General features: G+C 39.7%; 1 protein-coding gene across 3 annotated transcripts; it reads left to right on the top strand.

Annotated features, from left to right (window-relative positions):
• The first annotated feature begins 860 nt into the window (after positions 1-860).
• Positions 861-19,197, top strand: cmbl (carboxymethylenebutenolidase homolog (Pseudomonas)). Of its 3 annotated transcripts, none has more exons than XM_051929304.1 (6): positions 861-999; positions 6,135-6,349; positions 12,472-12,579; positions 12,870-13,012; positions 13,111-13,202; positions 18,536-19,197. In XM_051929304.1, exons 2-6 carry the CDS (start codon positions 6,135-6,137, stop codon positions 18,713-18,715), a joined length of 738 nt encoding a protein of 245 aa, XP_051785264.1. In that variant the 5' UTR covers positions 861-999; the 3' UTR covers positions 18,716-19,197. The 3 variants fall into 3 exon arrangements, with proteins under 3 accessions (XP_051785264.1, XP_028659250.2, XP_051785265.1); XM_028803417.2 differs by having other exon boundaries at positions 906-1,004; XM_051929305.1 differs by lacking the exon at positions 861-999 and adding an exon at positions 3,512-3,532.
• The last annotated feature ends 1,283 nt before the right edge of the window (positions 19,198-20,480 follow it).

The raw sequence follows: 20,480 nt of genomic DNA, 5'->3' as shown, positions 1-20,480 counted from the left end.
TAAGCAAAATAAGTACTGTATGTGTTTACGGCATCAAGGGAAGGGAGGCACCACAGAAATGACCATGAACCATATGGTGCAAAACTGTAAACGGTGCAGCAGAACCGAGTTCCACGAAAAGGGGCTCTCACATTAAATGAAAAAATGACATACAGATATACAATAATAAAAAATAATAATAAAATTGTACAGGCTGGATGCCTTATCTCTACTAAGTACAGAACCGGGTGTGTTACCTAAGATTAATTTTGAGGATCTGATCAAAGACTTTGCAATTAGGAAAAATAAGAGGGAATTTTTCAAAGATAAATAAAGTGGAAGCTTGCAAAAATAAAGACTATTTTCCATCTTACTGTAAGTTTCTCTTCATTTCGAAAAATAAAATTGTATTTTACGGTTTATTATTGTTTATATTTTGAATTAGACATATATGGGCGCACCGAAATCTTTTAAGTGCTTAGCGGCCCCGCAAACACACACACACACTCACCAAACACACACTTGGGCCAATGTAGCAATGTCAACGCACATAATCAACATGTCTTTGGACAGTGGGTAGAAACCGAAACATCCAGAGGAAAACGACGCAGACAAGGGGAGAACATGTAAACTTCACATTGGGAAGAACGAACTCAGAACTCCTTACTATGAGCCAGAAGCGCCACGTATACTACTACTAGTAATAATAATAATAATAATAATACCTGTATTGACACACAGATAGCGTCCACCTTGCACACCACGACCGAACCTGCCATGGTAGTTCTGTGAGGCAGCACAGTTAACAATCAAGCAGCACTCCAGCCGTTACTTACTTTTTTTTTGCCACGAGTGCGCCGCTCCCGAAGACGTCACGTGGACGCGCATGTCTTCAGAGGCGGGCTGCAGAGCGCGGCTGTAAGAGACGAACCCGCGTGACGATTCCGTCTTCAAGGCTCGAGCTGCAAGGAGCGACACGGTGACGGTGCAGAGAAGGGTGCACGAGAACTGGGATACGAGGTGAGGTGAGACGTTTAGAAGACGCCAATGCACTGCTTATTGGCGAAAAATGGAAGAAGCGTAGCCGTTATTTAAATTCAGTGCCACGCGGTGTATACTACGATTCCGTGATTGCTTCGTTGTACTAGGGTGTTGTACTGCGTTAGCCATTATGAATGTAGAGAAACGCCAAGCAAAATTACACCTTTTATTGGCTAACTAGAAAGATTACAATATAGGCAACTCAGGCCCCATCTTCAGGCAAGATGTGATTGCCGAGTCTGGCATTTGTTGGTAACCTGACCGTAAGGTGAAGTGACTTGCCAACGAATCTTTATCGGAGTCTAACTGTGGGGGCAAACTCTTAATTCCTCGAGTTCAAAGTCACGATGACTACGCTTTTCTTCTGATTTGAATACAATGTAGTAACGCTGGTTTTTATGAACTGACACGTATTCATTGTAAGGAATTGCTTCAAGGCAGTTCAAAAGAATGACTGTGCAGCAAGGCAATCGGGAGGGACGGTGGCGCTGCGGTTAGCGTTGCTACTTCGCGGTTCCAATGTGTGAACTTTGAATCGTCTGCCAGGCTGTTGACCGTGTGCAACCTGCACATTGTCTTTACACATTCCTGAAGTCGCTGCGCAGATCGTGTTAACTGGCCGTTCCAAGCTGGCTTTTGTTAGTGGGAATTGCGATGGACTGGGGACTCATCCACCCACGTTTCCGTTCTTGCGTCGTTTGCAGCCAGCCCCTCAGTGACCGTGAAGTGGGTTAAGTTGGTTTCAGAAATGTGTGTCCCATTAGTTGTTCATCCATTGGTTTGCGCGGTTCCTGTATATCATGTTATTAGCAGAGTATGTAGTCTGTTGGAAAGTTGACCGGAATTAGCACCCTCTTTAGTTCATATCCAGTGTTTGTTAGAGATTTGTCATTTTTAAATTGAAATTCAAATAATAAAATCAAGACAATCGGAAAGAAATGACCATGCTAAAACGTGCTACATGGTGTCATTAAGTACATTGTTAACCATTTTGGCTTTTGATGGTTTGCAGAATTGCTCCATTTCATTTTACTAGAAGACACCTGACCAGCAATTCAGAAGAGGGCCCAGAGTATTCTTTTATTCCTGTTGACCATTCTCATTATGGTTTGATTTTTTTTGTGTGTTCAGAGATGGTCTTCCACTCACCACTGTTGCGTCATGCTGTTGTTTGGGTGTTTGTAACTTTTCACTTAGGTTGAATAAGTCTGTTTATTCTGCTCTGTCTTCTCTCGTTTACTAGGAATGTTCCTTCCACACAACTGCTGCTCCCTAGATATTGTTGTTTAGCTAATCTTTCTCTTTATACCATTAGAGATTGTAGTGTTTGCAAATCCCAGGAGGGCAGCTCTTTGTGCAACCCTGAAGCTGCCACGCCTGGTACTAACAATCGTACCATGGTTAAAATTATTTAGAATGCACGTATTGCCCATTCCAATATATGGTTGGAAAACACTGAAACCTCCTGACCATATATTGCGTTGCAGCCACATGATTAGTAGGAAATGTGTTTGTAAAAGAAGTGACAAACCTAATTTGTGTGTGCATGTGTGGTGTGTACATGTATGTTTTGTGTTTATATTACATAGAAATGTATTTGGCCCTAGGGGGAAATTTGGCTTTTCACAGAAGCTCTTTAACTCTTTGAGGGCAGAATATTTTTTCCAAAAAAAATTAAGTTTTCTGAAAAGCACACAAAGCAGTGGTTTCACACATAAGTCAACATAAAACGTCTGTTGTTGCGCACATTCGGCATCTCTGGTGGCAGCGACTGTGTGGGGGCACCTCGATGGTCAGCAGGAATGCACGGTGGGCCAGCTGCCCGGCTGTCTTCGCACAGCAGGTGGGTGGCGGTTGCAGTGTGACACAATATGGTTTGTACCTCCTGTCATTGTAAGTGGTGGTCCTCCAGGGCAAACACTGCTGTAGCCGCATCAACTACACAAAAGTCTTAAGCACCATGATCAACTGGGGACCAAATTCAATGATGCTGGTACCTCACTTTCGTTTTTGACATCCATCTCCAGATCACTTGCATCAAAATCAGAGTCTGACAAGTCAAAGTCCTATTCAAAGAAATTATGTAAAACATCCACGGAGTATTTTGCTTTGCACATTTGCTTTGGCCTCTCGCCAGATGTTGGTGCCATTTTAGAGGTTGTTTGCTCTTCGTTACTCATGCATGTGTAGGGAATCGAGGTTAAATCAACAAAACTGTGTAACTTTCCTTCTAGCAAAGCGAGTCAAACTAAAATGTAAGAGTGAGTTTTGTTGCAGTTTACAGCTGATTACCATCCTCAACTCCTGAATTTTGACAAAAGTCGGCATAAGCCCTGAAAGAGTTAAATAAATAAATGCATAAATGGGTAGATAAGTAAGAGAGAGAGAGGGGTTAGGAGCATGCACTGATGGAGCATGTTGCTGCACCCACCAAATGATGAACCACCTCAGGATCCCAAATTAGGACCCGAGTGCAGCCCTGCAACAAGTGACACCTCAGCACCACTCTAATGTAAGTGAATAAATAAACACACACTTTGGTCTGAACAAATAAAAAAAATAGTAACTAGTATCGCCTGGTGTTTCTCAGTAGTTTAATATCATGTTTTATATTTGTGTTGATTTTTTAATTTTACTTCTATAGTTTCTTGCAATTATAGTATAACCAGTAATGGCGCACTGCAAAATAACGTGCAGTGAATACACTTGACTTGAGCATTCATAGTACAATGGAACCTCGGTTCACGACCATAATTCATTCCAAAACTCTGGTCGTAAACCAATTTGGTCGTGAACCGAAGCAATTTCCCCCATAGGATTGTATGTAAATACACTTAATCCGTTCCAGACCATCCAAACTGTATGTAAATATATTTTTTTTTTAAGTTTTTAACCACATATATAGTTAATTAAACCATAGAATACACAGTGTAATAGTAAACTAAATGTAAAAACATTGAATAACACTGAGAAAACCTTGAACAACAGAGAAAGCTAACATTGCAAGAGTTCGCGCTATACTGTAGCCTTATGACCCAATCGCTGTAAACATTTTTTTTTTTTTGAGTTTTAAGCACAGGGAAAAAAAAGGAACATTTGAACAAATCTGAACTTTTTTTAAAAGCCAACCATAAGCAACCAAGAAAGTAACATTGCAGGAGTTTACGCTAATAGCCTTACAACCCAATCGCTGTAAACACTCTTTTTAAATGAGTTTTAAGCACAGGGGGGAAAAAAAGGAACATTTGAACAAATCCGAACTTTATTTAAAAGCCAACCATAAGCAACCAAAAAAGTAACATTGCAGGAGTTCACGCTAATAGCCTTACAACCCGATCGCTGTGTAAACTTTTTTTTAATGTGTTTTAAGCAAATGGAAATAAATGAACATTTGAAAAAAGAGAAAAGTAACATTGCAACAATTCATGTTACGAACCGAAAAATGAACATTTGAAAAATCCATAATACAAAAACTAACCATAAACCACCAAGAAAACTAACCTTGCATGAATCGAGTTCTGGCATGAAGTGAGGAGGAACTGGGTGGAGAACAATCCGGTCTCGTCGCAGTTGAAGACTTGTTGCGGGATGTAGCCTTCGTCCTCCACTAATTTTGTGAAATTTTTCACGAATTCTTTCGCAGCTTCAGCGTCGGAACTAGCAGCCTCTCCATGCCTTGCCACACTATGAATGCCACTTCTCTTGCGAAACTTTTCAAACCATCCTCTACTGGCTTTAAATTCCTCACTTTTGCCACTCGTAGAAGGATAGTTTTGCAGCAAATCGCCATGAATCTTCCTGGCTTTCTCGCATAACATCGCCTCGCTTACGCTATCCCCTGCAAGTTGCTTTTCGTTCAGCCACACTAGCAACAGTTTTTCCACCTCTTCCAGCACTTGAGGCCTCTGCCTGGTTAACACTGTAACTCCTTTTGCAACATCAGCTGCTTTAATAGATTCTTTCTGCTTTAGAATAGTCGAAATCATAGATTTTGACTTCTTGTACTCAGCGGCAAGATCAGTAACACAAACGCCACGCTCATACTTTTCAATAATTTCTTTCTTTACTTCGATTTCAATTTTCTGCAAAACTTTCTTCTCACCACTCTTCACTTGCTTAGAAGCCATGGTTAACTGCAAAAGCACACGAAATACTGTAGAGCACAAAGAGTTCACAGGTAAAGCACGCATGTCTGACTGAGAACAATGAACAGGGAGAGGCTGAACACGTGCTTAAATACAGTAATCGGCACGTACGAACCGGAAGGGAAATGAAATAGAGCACAAAGAGTTCACAGCGAAAGCACGCACGTCTGACCGAGAACAATGCAACACGTGTGGAAATCATCGGCGTGCACAAACCGAAAGGGAAACTGGCTTGTTCGTGTACCGAGTGTGTGGTCGTGAACTGAGGCAAAAGTTTTGCGAACTTTTTGGTCGTAAACCAATTTGTATGTGTACCGAGACGTTCGTGAACCGAGGTTCCCCTGTATTCATCCTCTTTCTCTGTACGTTTAGCATTCATTTGCTCAAAGGTTGATGTGCTTGCTGCTTCCTGAGCAGTTCTTCTTTACTCCTAGCGGCCCGTTGCTTCTCTTCTTTTGTCGGCATCTTTTCATATTAAAACTGATTAAGTTAGTTTTTGTGTTGCAATTACTTAGTATGTTTTCTTTAATTTTTCACTTAGTCTGGCACTTAAGTCTTCAATCTGCCTCAAGAATGATTAGCGAAGGTGGTAGGGAATGAGAACGGCGCCTGTACGCATGCGGTGCATGGCCGCCCTGCTGCACGCTGCCGAGAGTTGATTCTGCAATAAAATAAAAATAAAAAGAGTAATAAAATCATCACCCCGAAAGCGGATAGTAGACGCCACGTAGTATATTTGTACCAAACTTCAAGTCAATGGGTGAAACGGTTTGCGAGCTACAGGTGATTTAAAATCCTGGACAGACAAACAAACAGCCACGGTAGCGTATTATAGAAGAAGATGTGCTGATCTACCAAGTGTATGTGACCTTAATGATGAACTGAGAGCTGCATGCAGACTTGGGGAGAATACTGTATTAGAGCACGCATCTGTTTTGTTTTATATGGACTGTTATATTTTCATTTCAGATGGCAAATGAAGCAAATCCTTGCCCTTGCGACATTGGAGACAGAATCGAGTATGGTGGACTAGGAAAGGAAATACAGATTGAACATGTCCAAGCTTATATTACAAAACCTTCCGCTGACACAGAAAAAGCTGTAATTGTAATACAGGATATTTTTGGATTTCAACTTCCTAATACTAGATACATGGTTGATATTCTTGCTGTAAATGGATACACGTGAGTCCTGTTTTTTCTTTCAATTTTTGAGGGGTTTCAATATAGTACAATACAAGTTTTATGTAGCACTCTTCACTTTCAGAGATGCACTTTGGTATTTTTAGTTTCATGGTTTTGCCTCAGGGGTCTTTTATATTTAATTGCTTGTTCAGATTACAAATATTTTTTGTTGAAAACCTGCATTTGTCTAGTTGAAACTGTGAGACAAACCTGTTCCAATAGTATGAGGAAGCTTTAAGAGTAGATAGATAGATAGATAGATAGATAGATACTTTATTAATCCCAAGGGGAAATTCACATATTCCAGCAGCAGCATACTGATAAAGAAACAATATTACATTTAAGAGTGATAAAAAATGCAGGTAAAACGGACAATAACTTTGTATAATGTTAACGTTTATTTCCCCCCCCCCCCCCCCAGGTGGAATTGAACAGTTGCATAGTGTGGGGAAGGAACGATCTCCTCAGTCTGTCAGTGGAGCAGAACAGTAACAGCAGTCTGTCGCTGAAGCTGCTCCTCTGTCTTGAGATAACACTGTTTAGTGGATGCAGTGGATTCTCCATGATTGACAGGATCCTGCTCAGTGCCCGTCGCTCTGCCACAGATGTCAAACTGTCCAGCTCCATGCCTACAGTAGAGCCTGCCTTCCTCACCAGTTTGTCCAGGCATGAGGCATCCTTCTTTATGCTGCCTCCGCAGCACACCACCACGTAGAAGAGGGCGCTCGCCACAACCGTCTGATAGAAAATCTGCAGCATCTTATTGCAGATGTTGAAGGACGCCAGCCTTCTAAGGAAGTATAGTCGGCTCTGTCCTCTCTTACACAGAGAATCAGTATTGGCAGTCCAGTCCAATTTACCGTAAATATCCGCATATAGGACGCATTTTTTTTCTTAAGAAGTAGGCCTAAAAACCCAGGTGCGTCTTATACATGGATACTTTTATTACAAAAATTATAAACCTATATATATATATATATATATATATATATATATATATATATATATAATTCACTGAGCCCTGCCCACCAACAATTCACTACGCACGACAAGACAGAGCCCCGCCCGCCAAATCTAACCCTCCTCCTACCACACTCGCAAACTGTTTTACACGCTGCATACAGCGATTCCCAAACGCGATTACCCTCCTCCTGCCACACTCGCAAACTGTTTTACACGCTGCATACAGCAATTCCCAAATGCGATTACGGTACCCTTCTCCTGCCACACTCACAAACTGTTTTACACGCTGCATACAGCGAATCCCAAACGCGACAATCTTTAATGGCTTGCCCGCCTGCCCGCACACCTGACTGTTACCAGCATTCACCACAATGTACTGGAGTGTTAAACTATCGCAGCTGATACCTCACAAACTGTCCTTACCGTATTCCCCGGATATCCCTGACCCCATGAGATTCAAATTTGCCTTTTACTTTTACACGCAGACAATTTCCTGTTAGACTGGCGTTTGCAATGACAATTACGTAATACGGTAAGTCACAGGGACAAACTTTCAATCCATTTAATGAGCGCCTTTTCCAGGTTAGGGTGGTGAGCCTTCGAGCCTCTTTTCGCCCTCTTTACTTTTCGCATTTCTTTGATGGTACTTTCGGCTTTTCTCCATTTTCTGATTACGCATTCTGTCAGACCAAATTGCTGCTCAGCTGCCCGGTTCCCGTGTTCTTTCGTGTACATGATCACTTCCAGTTTAAACTTTGCAGTATAGCTCTGTCGTGTTGTCTTCGCCATGTTGACTGGGTAATAATGAACAGCTATCTTTAAAACTACGTAATGGGATATTGGACTTTATGATCGTGTGCGTGTGTGTCAGTGCCCCTCCTTCGCCTTCGATGGCTGTGTGACGGGGACAGAGAGGTGTGGTTTGAATCCAATTTGAATTTCAAAGTTTGTTTTCAAGCGACAGTCGGTTAGCAGTGCTGCAATTGTAGCTACCGGGGTATGCCTCAGCCCGCGCGCGATTAGCCGTTGCCCCCGCACTGGCATTTCACACCATTTCCAATTAAAGTATTTTTCAGGTGTAGCGTCGCTAATACTGCATCGATTTTAGAGAATGACACGGTGTTTGAAAGCTCATTTTACTATACATCCACCTGTATGTCTTATTGTAACGTTTGGAAATTGTTTTATTTTGGTATTTTGAATATTCACGTCACCGATACGTCATTTTCGCCGTCTAGTATGTTTCTTGCTCTTTGTTGTTGTTCAGAGATACTCCAGCCTAACACAAACGCATGGATACAATTGCTGGCGCTGGCGGCAGCAGCTTTTAATCAGTACCCCGGTAACTCAAAATCAGGATGCATCCTATAAACAGGTACACAGGTTTTTCCATGGTTTTTAGGGTCAAAAATCCACTGCGTCTTATACATGGTATCGTCCTATATGTGGGTATTTACGGTATTATCCAGCTGCACTCCCAGGTATTTATAGGTCAAAGTTGATTTTTGGGTCCATGTCAATTCTGTTGGGAATGTTCAAAGGTGCAGGCTTTAACTTGTCTTCAAATCGGGATAAATTATCACTGTTCGTTAGAAACTGGCATTGAACCAAGCTGTGTGCACTCTCGACCAGTCCTCAAGTTCTGGATCTTTGCCAAAAGGGGAATCAAGTACTGGGCTATTGGCCTTTTTAACTCTTTGAGGGCTGAATTATTTTTCCAAAAAACTCAAGTTTTCTGTAAAGCACACAAAGCAATGGTTTCACACATAAATCAACATAAAGCATCTATTGCTATGTGATGTTGCTGTTGTTGGCGCATGTTCGGCATCACAGCAGGAGGGAGGTGGTAGTGGTCTCAGTGTGTACCTCTTGTCCTCATAAGTGGTGGTCCTCCCAGGCGAATGCTGCTGTAGAAGACCGATCAGATGATGCCAGTAGCTCACTTTCGTTTTTTGATATCCATCTCCAGATCACTTGCATCAAACTCGTAGTCTGACAAGTAAGAGTCCTATTCAATGAAATTATGTAAAACTTCCATGGATTATTTGGCTTTGCACATTCGCTTTGGACTCTCTGCAATGTCAATGCCATTTTAGATGTTGTTTGCTCTTCGTTACTCCTGCACGCGTAGGAAATCGAGGTTAAATCAGCAAAGCTATGTAACTTTCCTTCTAGCAAAGAGAGTCGAACTAAAATGTAAGGGCGAGTTTTGTCATAGTTTACAGCTGATTACCATCCTCTACCCCTGAATTTTGACAAAAGTCGACATCAGCCCTGAAGAGAGTTAATACAACCGAACCATACAGAAGAAGCTACAGTGTGTAAGACAAAAAAATGATGAAAAATCAAGAAATTAAGTCAAGATGAGGTATCCTGTAGACCGTATAATTCAACTGACTTTTTTTTTATCAAAGATAAAGTGACATAGTTCACTATAGGAAATTGTGACAAATACATGCAATTATGTCTCTGGAGATATCTGTAGAAAAACACTCTGCAAAACACTTAAGGCATTTCTAAAGGAACAGATCATCTGATATGTTTCACTTAAAAATAAATTTCAGATTAGTAGGGAATCAGAACTGATCTCCTGAGGTTTCTGTAATTGATAAGCAACGTACAAGATTGCTGAATTCCTTGATTTACAAAAAAGATGGTCATTATTCTCAGAATTCAACCTTCTGACTACAAGAGAAATAGCAACCTATTGACATGTCATGCCATCTTTCTTATGAAAATGAATAAAATACTAGTAAGATTTTAGTACAAAAATACATTAAAACGAAGTTCAAAATATAAAGGTAGAGGTTAACAATGTAGTTAGAAATGCAATTTTGGAAAACAAAGAAATGACTAACATTTTTAAGGACTCATGTAAGTCTTTATATACACGACATATACAATAAGTGAAGGTCCTGTTAATCATTTATATCTTTTTTGATAAATTGTAAATACCACATCTTGACATAATATGCACAGACCCATGACTGCTCTTAGAAGATACTACTGTATAAACTTGCTACAGAGCAAGAAAGCTGCATGCCTAGATGCATGTGTAGTGGAGATGTATAAAAGTTCTTCACTAAGTTAACACTTTTAATGCTGGTAATGTTTGTGGAAGTTAGGTACCTTAAGATTTTACCAAAATGCTGCATCAGGCATAAGTCACTGTCTTTTCAAAGGAGAATAAAGAACTGTAAAAGTTAAGATCATACAGAGTACTCTTTCATGAACAGCGATATTCAATTCCTGGAGAGCATTTTGGATAAAATAAAAGGCAGCGCATTCTCCGCTTTAATGTCTCAGAACCAAACTCCATTTACCAAACGCAGACATCTAGTTTCAGATAGCTGACGACTGCTTAATGTAATAAGTTTAACTATAGAAGTACCTGAGTCTCCAGAAGTCCTGCCATCTTTTGATGCAGAAGATCTATGGGGGTTATCTATTTACCACAGTGAGGACAGTATGGTATGACCATCTACTCATAGCACCGTGATGTTCCAACAGTGATGGATTAAAAGCCAGAAGTCTGCATGACCATCATCAAGTCCTTCCGTGAGAACCCTAAAAACAAAGAGGACTATTTCATTTATTGGCTTATGCGGTATTACAGACGGGAAGCTTATGACAGACTCTATCAAGAATGTGGGAGTTTTGCGCTACGCAGTCTGCCATCTTTCGTCGCCATGCTGAAAGGATTTTCCGGACGGAGGACATAGTCTTCCGCCCATTAGCTTCAAAGTGTATTGACCGTAGGTCCATCCTTATATACTGGTTGCTCCACGTGCAGGCTCTTTCTCTGGATCCAAATAAGGACAGGAAAGAACTCAACTCCACCTTCAAAAATACAGGAATAGCACAATGCCTACATGCAGTTCTCATTCTCCCAACAAGGAAAGAGGATTTTGTGCTGACAGAGGACAGAAATATACTAGTCTGTCTTTAGGCTGACTATTCAATTCTCCAGTTGTCTTTTGGCTATCTAATCCTGTGCTTAGCTCGGCAATTCTAAATGCTGAGCCCCTGCGTACCATACTTGGTCTGCCTGTATGAATGAATCCATAACAGTGGGTACAGAGACAGTGACATTAAACTTAATAACAAAACATATTATAACAGCATGTCTTTGGACTGTGGGAGGAAACCCAGGCAGACACGGGGAGAACATGCAGACTCCACGCAAGGAGGACCCGGGAAACGAACCCAGGTCTCCTTACTGTGAGGCAGCAGCGCTACCACTGCACCGCCTAATTATTTCATGTTGTGTTTAATAAGAAACGAAAACAAAGTTTTGTTTGTTATGATGAGTGCTTAATGGATTTAAACAGAAAATCAGGAATCTCAAGTTCAAGTGTGAGACATCATTTAAAAACAATGCTTTTAAAGTGCTGGAGAAGTGCTTACAATCTGTTGTTAGTGCACCTGTTAATCAAAATGCAGAGCAGTGCTATAGAAAAGTCTGTCTGTTTTATAAAGAACAATGCAAACTAAAAACTGAAAATTATAAAAACACTGATCATGGAGGTGATATACAAACCAGCAAAATACAGTACTGTGGCATAACGCATCTGTAATAAAAGGATGCCATAATTAGTGCAAAGCAAAATAAAAGACTGTTATGTTACATTCAAATAGTGATATTCAATCTGACAACCCTAAATCACAAAGTTCCCAAGCAAAAATTCTGTGCATTTAGCTATCCATAATTCATTCAGTGCAAGACTATAGTTTCTAAAATTCACCTTCAGTCCATATTTAGAAGACTTGCTTCTTTCTGTTCATATGGTAGGCTCCTAAGAGCCCGTGTGGTCAGCTTTCCGCTGCATGTCGCCAGCAAGCACTCTTCAATAAAACACATGTAGCACATACTGTAGTGCGTAGTTGTATATGTCACTGAGGAATGGAAGTTATCTGTAACACATGGCCTTCGAAGATGATTTGGTGATTTTGTCTGAAGATTGAAGCTATAGGAAATGATAACCAACTAAACCCCACTACTACTCATAGTATTACCAAAGAGCACACTACAGTGTTATTCTGAGAAGAATATAAATATAAATGCTACTGTTTGTAAAACTACATATAAGTACTGCAATTAAATTTCAGTAAATGTTTTTAAATTCTAAATATTGTCTCCAATTTCCCTATTACTGTAGGGCCATCTGTCCAGATTTTTACCTTGGAAAGGAACCATGGAAACCTACTAATGACTGGTCACAGTTTGAAAAGTGGCGAGCAGACAAGGATCCTACAAAAATTAACAAGTAGGTTGAGACAGCTTTTAATATTTAACAGATCTGTTGTTGTAAAAGAAAGCTACAAATTGTGCACTTCCCACCTGGCAGCAGCTAATTTAGCAGTTCTCATAGTTGAATAGTAAGATAACTAAGAAATCTCTAGCAAGATAAAAAGTAAAGGACGTGTGTATTTATAACCCTCCCTGAATTCCATCTTTCTGTTGTAAGCATTACAAGTAAGAAATTGTGACTGTTCTGACTGTGCAGACTGTTGAGAGTGTTTAATATTCTTTTCACATTACTTTTCATGCAAAAAGAGAAGTGGATGTGGTGCTGAAGTTTTTAAAAGACCACTGTAATGCTAAGAGGATTGCTGTTATTGGATTTTGTTGGGGTGGAGTTGCTACTCATCATCTGATTCTACAGTATCCTGAACTAAAAGCTGGGGTCTCACATTATGGTAATTATAGTCTGCATATCCATTTGTTCCTTGACTAACTTGGATTGCTAGCTTTACTTTTACATTGCACCTTCCATATTGAACCTTTTGTTTTTCAGGGATAGTGCGGGAAGGAGAAGGAAGATATGATCTGAAAAGCCCGACATTGTTTATTTTTGCAGAAGATGATCATTTCATTCCACTTGACCAGGTCAGCTGCTGTTCTCTGGAATTAACATAACGTAACATTGATCTGTGATTTACCTCATAATGGAGATGTTTTGTCCTGCTACTTCTTACAACACTGCTTCAGTGCCTTGATGTTTGATGCAGTTTGTTTGTGTATAGCTCTCTTAAGATCCTGCCACAATATCAGAACGGGACTGAGGTGTGGACTTTCTTTAACTTGGCAATTTCAGATGATTGATTAGTTTCTTTTTCAGACAGTTTTTGGTAGATTTGCTGGTGTGCTTAAGATTATTGTTATGTTGCATGTTCCTGTTCAGCCAGACTTTCACCTCTCAGTGAGATGGTTTCACATTTTCTTTTAGAATACTATGGTATAGAAAGGTATTCATGTCTTGTTTATGCAAAACCAAGCCCAAATCATAAGCACTTCATGATCATGCTTCAGGGTTGGTACAAGATTCTTACTTTAGTACACTTTCTTTCATGATACATGGCATTGTACATAATGTCCAAACAACCCCATTTAGGTCTTCTCAAACAGCAAAGAATGTTGCAGACTTTTTATGACTTTTTATGGCAGATGTACAGTAACTGAGAGAACATAAACCACAATGCCATATTCTTTTTGGATATAATGTAGATGATCATAGATTCCAGGAAGCAGTTACCTGCTCACCTATCACTTGCTATAAATGGCACAGCCATTGGGATGACAGAATCATTTAAGTTTCTAGGCACTGTGGGACAATAACATCACATGCATTAAGGAAGCCATTCAGAGAATATTCTTTTTGTGTCAGCTGAAGAAGTTCAATCTCCCTCAAACAATATTGGTTCAATTTTGCACAGCCATCATAGAGTCCATTCTGACCTCATCTACAACCGTCTTGTTTGGTTCTGCCTCTGTTCAGGTTAAGGCAAATCTGCAGCACATCATCAAAGCCAGTGTAAGGATCATAGGCTGTAACGTGAAATCCTGTATCAATCCAGGGTAAGGAAGAGGGCCGCAAAGATCACTGCTGATCCAACTCAGTCGCCTAGGGCATCACATATTCCAAAGACTCCCCCCCCAGTAAACACCTTTATGCAGTGAAAGGTAAAACAACATGTCACCTAAACAGTTTTTTTTCCCATGTGCAGTTATTCTTAGTAATCAGGTCTGAGCTTCTACTCCGTATCTATGTATACCTGCACACTAGACTGCCTGGGCATTTTCATCTTATTGTCTCTTTATTTTTTTGTATTGCTCTTGTATGCTGCATCATATTTTATCATTTTATACTTTATCTTCTTATATTTATCTTTTGTATTCTGTATTGTCCTTGGTATGTTGTACCAATACTATCAAGACAAATTCTTAGTACACATTAGTGAACCTGGCCAATAAAGTGAATTCTGATTCACATTTTCATTCTACTATTGCATAATAGCTACAGGTCTCGCTAAAGCCTGTCCTCTCAACATTTACAGATGAAAATGGTAGATTTCATTTCAAGCCATATTTCACTTTGAGGACAGTGTCACTAAAATAAGCAAATGAAGAAGTAAATCTCTCTATTATAAAAAAAAATCCTGGTAGGGAGACTAGGGAGATGAGACGTGATCTTCTCAGAAGACAATTTGACATCCCACGAGAGACACTTTAACGTCACGCAAAGACAATTTGACATCCCGCAAGAGACACTTTAATGTCACGCCAGATAAGACAGTGAGACAACATTTAAAACAAGTTCATGGACATCTAACCAAGCAGTTGTTGGAATGCTTTTGGCAGACAGACATCATGTGCTCCCAGCTGTTAAAACAACGACAAGTGACAAGCAGAACACGCATCTTGGCAACAGCAGGAAGCCAGCAGATGATCCAACCGCTTCTCCTTAGCGTGCGTTCAGCCCCCCCCACCCCCCCTTTCACAACGCGAGCGGCAGAGACACGAAGTGGCAAAGGGATAGCTGCTGTACAGGCTTTAAAATGATGGGTGCAAAGCCCGACCAGCAGAAAACGCAGCTTGCCAGCAGCAACAAGCCAGCAACTGATCCGATTGCAACTCCTTAGCGTGCGTTCAGCCCCCCCTTCACAACGCGAGTGGCAGAGACACGAAGTGGCAAAAGGACAGCTTCTGTACAGGCTTTTAAATGATCGACGTGCAGCGTGAGAAAAAGAACACGCTGCTCGCCAGCAGCAGAAAGACGGCAGATGATCCGGTGGCATCTCCTTAGCGTGCGTTCAGCCGCACTCCCTTCACAATGCGAGCGGCATTAAACATTATGCAAGAAGGAGATGTAACCACGCCCGGGGCCAGAAATAAAGGACAAGTATTGTTTTTACAAAAGTTTTACAGTAAAAGTGAAAATAATGCATACAGTATGTAACAATTCCCATGAAAATAACAATCTCTTTAAATTGTATATCCGGTAAACCAAACCCGGGGGTGGGAGAGCAAAGCGAGCAGGGGCTGGAGCCCCCTAGTCTATATACTGTATATAAAAAAGTCAATGTGTGTGTGTGTGTATGTATGTATGTTCTGGCATCACTTCCAAATGGCTAGAGCAATTTTCATGAAACTTGTTACACGTGTTTCTCATTGGTCAACTAAAAATACTGTAGGGTGAAATCAACCCTAACCCACCCCCTTCTGGGTAAGGTGGGGGGTGATCTTGCGGTCTTGTATGCATGTTATCATCCAGTTGACACTCAGAACAACCACCAGAGGGCAAACTGGAGGTGACTGCCAGCATTCTTTATGTTTGAGCACAAACGTGCGCCTGTTGCTTTTGAAATTAAATAGAGTTGGCCGGGTTGGCATCCAAACTATTTTTGGGACTCATTCTGTCTTTGTGACTCAAGCTGCCATATCTTGTATATAAAACAGACTGTAACAGTCTGGCGGTCTCGTATGTATATTATCATCCATTTGACACTCAGAATGTTTCTGATGTTCTCCGTAAAAGCAACCGACAGTTTTATCATGAAAAATCCGTAGTATTATGTGTTTGTCGTTTAATGTTTGCATTTGTTAACTATATTTTCATCTTGCATTATTCTTATTGTAATAATGTTGAGGTAATAGAATTAAATCAACCTAATAATAATATTAATTTAATTGACTTTTTTTTGGTCGTCAAAAATTCTGCCTGTAAAAACTTATTACTATACCACAAAACAAAAATGAATCTGTCAAAAAACTTTAAAAAAAGGCTCCTCTTTTCCCATCGTTTTTACACTACTTTGAACGCATTCCGTGATTGTATTTTGATTAAAATAGGATATCCATTATATTATCATATAAGACTAGCTGTACCCCTTGGCTTCACCCACATACCCACATAATAATGAAACAGGACAAATTAAAAAAATTAATAGACGTTGGCACTGTATCTGATTGTGTTCAGCTCTGACCGGAGAGCGTTCCCCGCGTGGGGAGAAAAGCACATGGCCGTGATATCTCTGGCAGTCAGCAGCTACCCTCTAAAACACATGGAGCTCTGATCTCTCTTTCAAAAACATCAAACGTTACTCCTAAACAATCTGTAGATGATAATGTCTGTTGAACAAATAGGCATTGCTAGCTAAGCGGAGGCAAAGTGCACTCCAACACGTGGCGAGACATAGACCAACTCGAACAGAGGCTGGCAAGTAAATGAGGAAGGCCCCGCCCCCTGCTCTTGACCCACAGCCACTCTCTTGGATTTGCATAAATACATCAGTACCGCTAGCGAACTATGTTACTTAGAGAAGTTGCAAAATCAACCGGAAAGTTCAAGCAAATTATGGAAAACAACCAGATCTAAATCCGTTAAGTAATTCTCTCGTGAAAAGCGGACAGACATACAGACAGAACACACTTGGACCATGAAATTTTTAAAACCGTTTCTTAGCGAGCACCTGTAGGCCAAGGGTAACCTACATTCCAAATTTCAAGTTCCAAGTCCTCATGGTTTGGGAGATTTCATGAAGAGTGAGTCAGTGGTATTTGACTTTTATATATATATATAGATAAGTAAGCAATTTTATTTTTATCTACCATAAACATCCTATATTTATTTTGTGGATTCAACAGCTTTCTTTGCGATTTTTGTTTATTCATTAATGAACTAAATGTCATTTGTTTCGCAACATCGTAGCTAACGTGTTGGTGCTACAATTTTTTCGTTAAAAAGAAATAGGATTTTTTTTTAATACATTTATAATAATAATAATTCTTTGCATTTATTTATAATCAAAAAACGAATCTAATTAAGTTATCAAAATCGAAGGTAAAGTATAGACCAAATATAGCTATGATATTTAACTTATAATATGTATTTATATAGGTAAAATGTTTAGCATTTAATTGATTGTAAAAGAATTTCAATTGGAACAGACTAATATGTCTGTTATCATCCACTTGACGCTTGGAACATTTGGACAATCATTGAAAATTGTTGGAATCAATTTGGACAGGGCCTCTTTCTAACATGGACAACTTTATGTGGTAAGTTCAAGGGTACAAAGTCCTAAAACCTTTATATATTGGCTAAAGATGGAAAAACTAAAAACATTGTATATAATAAGGCATAAACAATACAAGCACATTAGTGAGTCTTCATTGTTTGTTCATTTATTTTTGTTTTTAAACTTGTGGGGTTTTTTTATTTGTTTTTCACAAACAATTAAAAAAAAAAAACACTTTATGTTCCTTCCGGGCAACGCCAGGTATTTTAGCTAGTAAATACATCAAAATGTGACAATAAATAAAAACACAATGATATGTGAGTACAAATAATTAAATGTGCCATTAGTAATATGCTTTTTGTTGCTTAATACATTTATAATTTGCATATTTATTTGTTTAATTTTGTCTAAAATATTCCTCCATAGTGAGGAGCTCCATTCCTTTGTCAACTCCAAAAAAGTATCTAAAAATATAAAGTTCTCTCCAGTATTGTCCATTGGTATGCACTCAGAGTGGCTGTCAGGTTGCATTATGGTTAATATTCAGACAAGGCTTACTTCTTGATAATTTTTTTGCCGGTGTTGGCTCAATATTGATAAAAGTGTATAGGACTTGTTCCATTTCCACTGAAATGTAAAAACAAAGAATCAAGGAAGTATACTTACTTTATTCTCATGGCTGTTTTCTGAGAGCCAAAAATTATAATTAATCATACAGATTATCCATTTTTCCGACTAATTTTAAATGTAAGCACATTTACTCAGCACAATTATGAAACATGATTTGTTTTTGCCACTCAAATTGTCACATCCTGGAGTGCCAATAAACAGACGTTTTAATAGCACTAATTGTGTACGTACTCTGAGATTGTCTGTATGTAAATGTCATTAATAATGAGTTTCTCTTTCCTGTCTGCCTAGGTTGCATCCCTAGAAGAGAACCTAAAACAAAAATGTCCTGTTGATTTTATAGTCAAAGTTTATCCGGGTCAGACACATGGATTTGCCCATCGGAAGAGAGAAGATATCAATCCTCAGGATAAACCTTTCATTGAAGAGGCAAGGACTGATATGATAAACTGGCTCAACAAATATGTCTGAAAATGCAGCTGAATCGCAATGTGAAATAAAATGAAATGACAACACCTTCTCCTCCTCTTCAAATTATGCATCACAATCTACCTTGGTATATGGAGTTAAGCAATATTCTTAAAATGATGATAAGATTTGTAGACAACCAATTTGAATTTTAGTAAAGCAACAAATTATTCATAGTAACATTTAATATAAGTTGGAAATGATATGTAATTTATAGAGTATATTTGGAGTATATAGAGCAGGGTGAGCAATGTCGGTCCTGGAGAGCCGCAGTGGCTGCAGGTTTTTGTTCCAACTCAGTTTCTTAATGAGAAGTTAATTATTGCTGATGAATCACTTATTGCTTAAGTGACATTTTGATGCTTCATTTTAGTGGTCTCGCTTGTTAAGTTTCCCCACCCTTAATTGCTTATTTCAATCTTCAAACAGCTGCATTCATTGTTTTAATGGCTCCTTATTAGCAATAAAATGTAAATGACAACGCAGCCAGCAGTTCTCCATCCAGTTTGTTTTCATTGACATCTGTGTGTGTGTGTGTGTGTGTGTGTGTGTTCATCATGCACTGTAAGATTTAATAAAACATGTAATAGAAAATGTGACAGACTGAAAATGATCTGCTTTAGGCTTCAGATCATTTGGATGATATCCTTGGAGAGGAAAATATCTGCGATATAAGAACCTTACATTGCAGACTAACAGGACATAAAATAAATTAAGGTGCGAGACTGGCAAGGATTGGTTGGGTTGGAATGAAAACCTGTAGCCAGCCGACATTGCCCACCCCTGATATAGAGTATATATTTGCAGTCTAGCCTTTTCAAAGGGTTAGCAGTGTAAAGTGAGTGAAATGGCTTAAATTGTGTGTTAAAGTAAGATATTTGTTTAAATTATACCACTATACCATGTCTTTTAATTGTTTCTGTTACAATATCCACCAAATTAAGAAGATTTTTATAAAGACTATTACCAGTGTGGACATTTAAATATATTTTTACAAAATGTCTGCTATAGTTCACTTTTATGCATTTGCACCAATCAGGTCAGTTTGGGGAGCATGCACTACTACAGCATGTTGCTATACCCACCACACGACGGAACCCCTCGGGCAGACACACAGTCCTGTGCCACCCTCCGGAAATGGCCGTCTATCGGCTGCAGCCAAGTGTTACTTGCGTATCCCCTTGGCCTGGTTCAGCCGCATGGGTCCTCAACAATGAGGGTCCTGTGAGCTGAATCATCCTCTGGGAATCGCACCACATGGCCGTAAGTGCCATAACTGACACTCCCTCACAATGCAGGTAATGTGCCTCATTCAGGACTCCATGAGCAACCGCTCAATCTACACAAAGTCAAACCAGTGGTACCCAAGGATTCTCTGAAGCGACACAGTACTGAAGGAGTCCAGCCTTCGTCTTGTTCATGTCTCGCAACTATATAGCAAAACAGGGAGCAGCACGACTGTAAAGACTTGGACCTTTGTCCTTTTTCAAAGATAGCAATCACATACCCCTTTCCAGTGACCTCGTGACCCCCCATGCTCTCCCAATCTGTCTCTTCGTAGGAAGAGTCACCAGAGACATGAACGTCACTGCCGAGGTAATCAAACCTCTCACTGAGGTCGACACTCTCACCACTGACTGACTAATTTGCCTATTGAGGGTATATTGGCACTATGTTCATCATGCAGTACGCATTAAAACAATTTACTCATTGAGTATCTGAGCTGCCTTGTGTTTCATTTGTTACACATGCAGGTCTTTCTTGGCAG

Source organism: Erpetoichthys calabaricus, chromosome 6, assembly GCF_900747795.2.
Source record: "Erpetoichthys calabaricus chromosome 6, fErpCal1.3, whole genome shotgun sequence".
NCBI classification, from domain to species: Eukaryota; Metazoa; Chordata; class Cladistia; order Polypteriformes; family Polypteridae; genus Erpetoichthys; species Erpetoichthys calabaricus.
The sequence above is the reverse complement of the archived record's forward strand: the minus strand, read 5'-3'. Positions and strand labels throughout refer to the sequence as shown.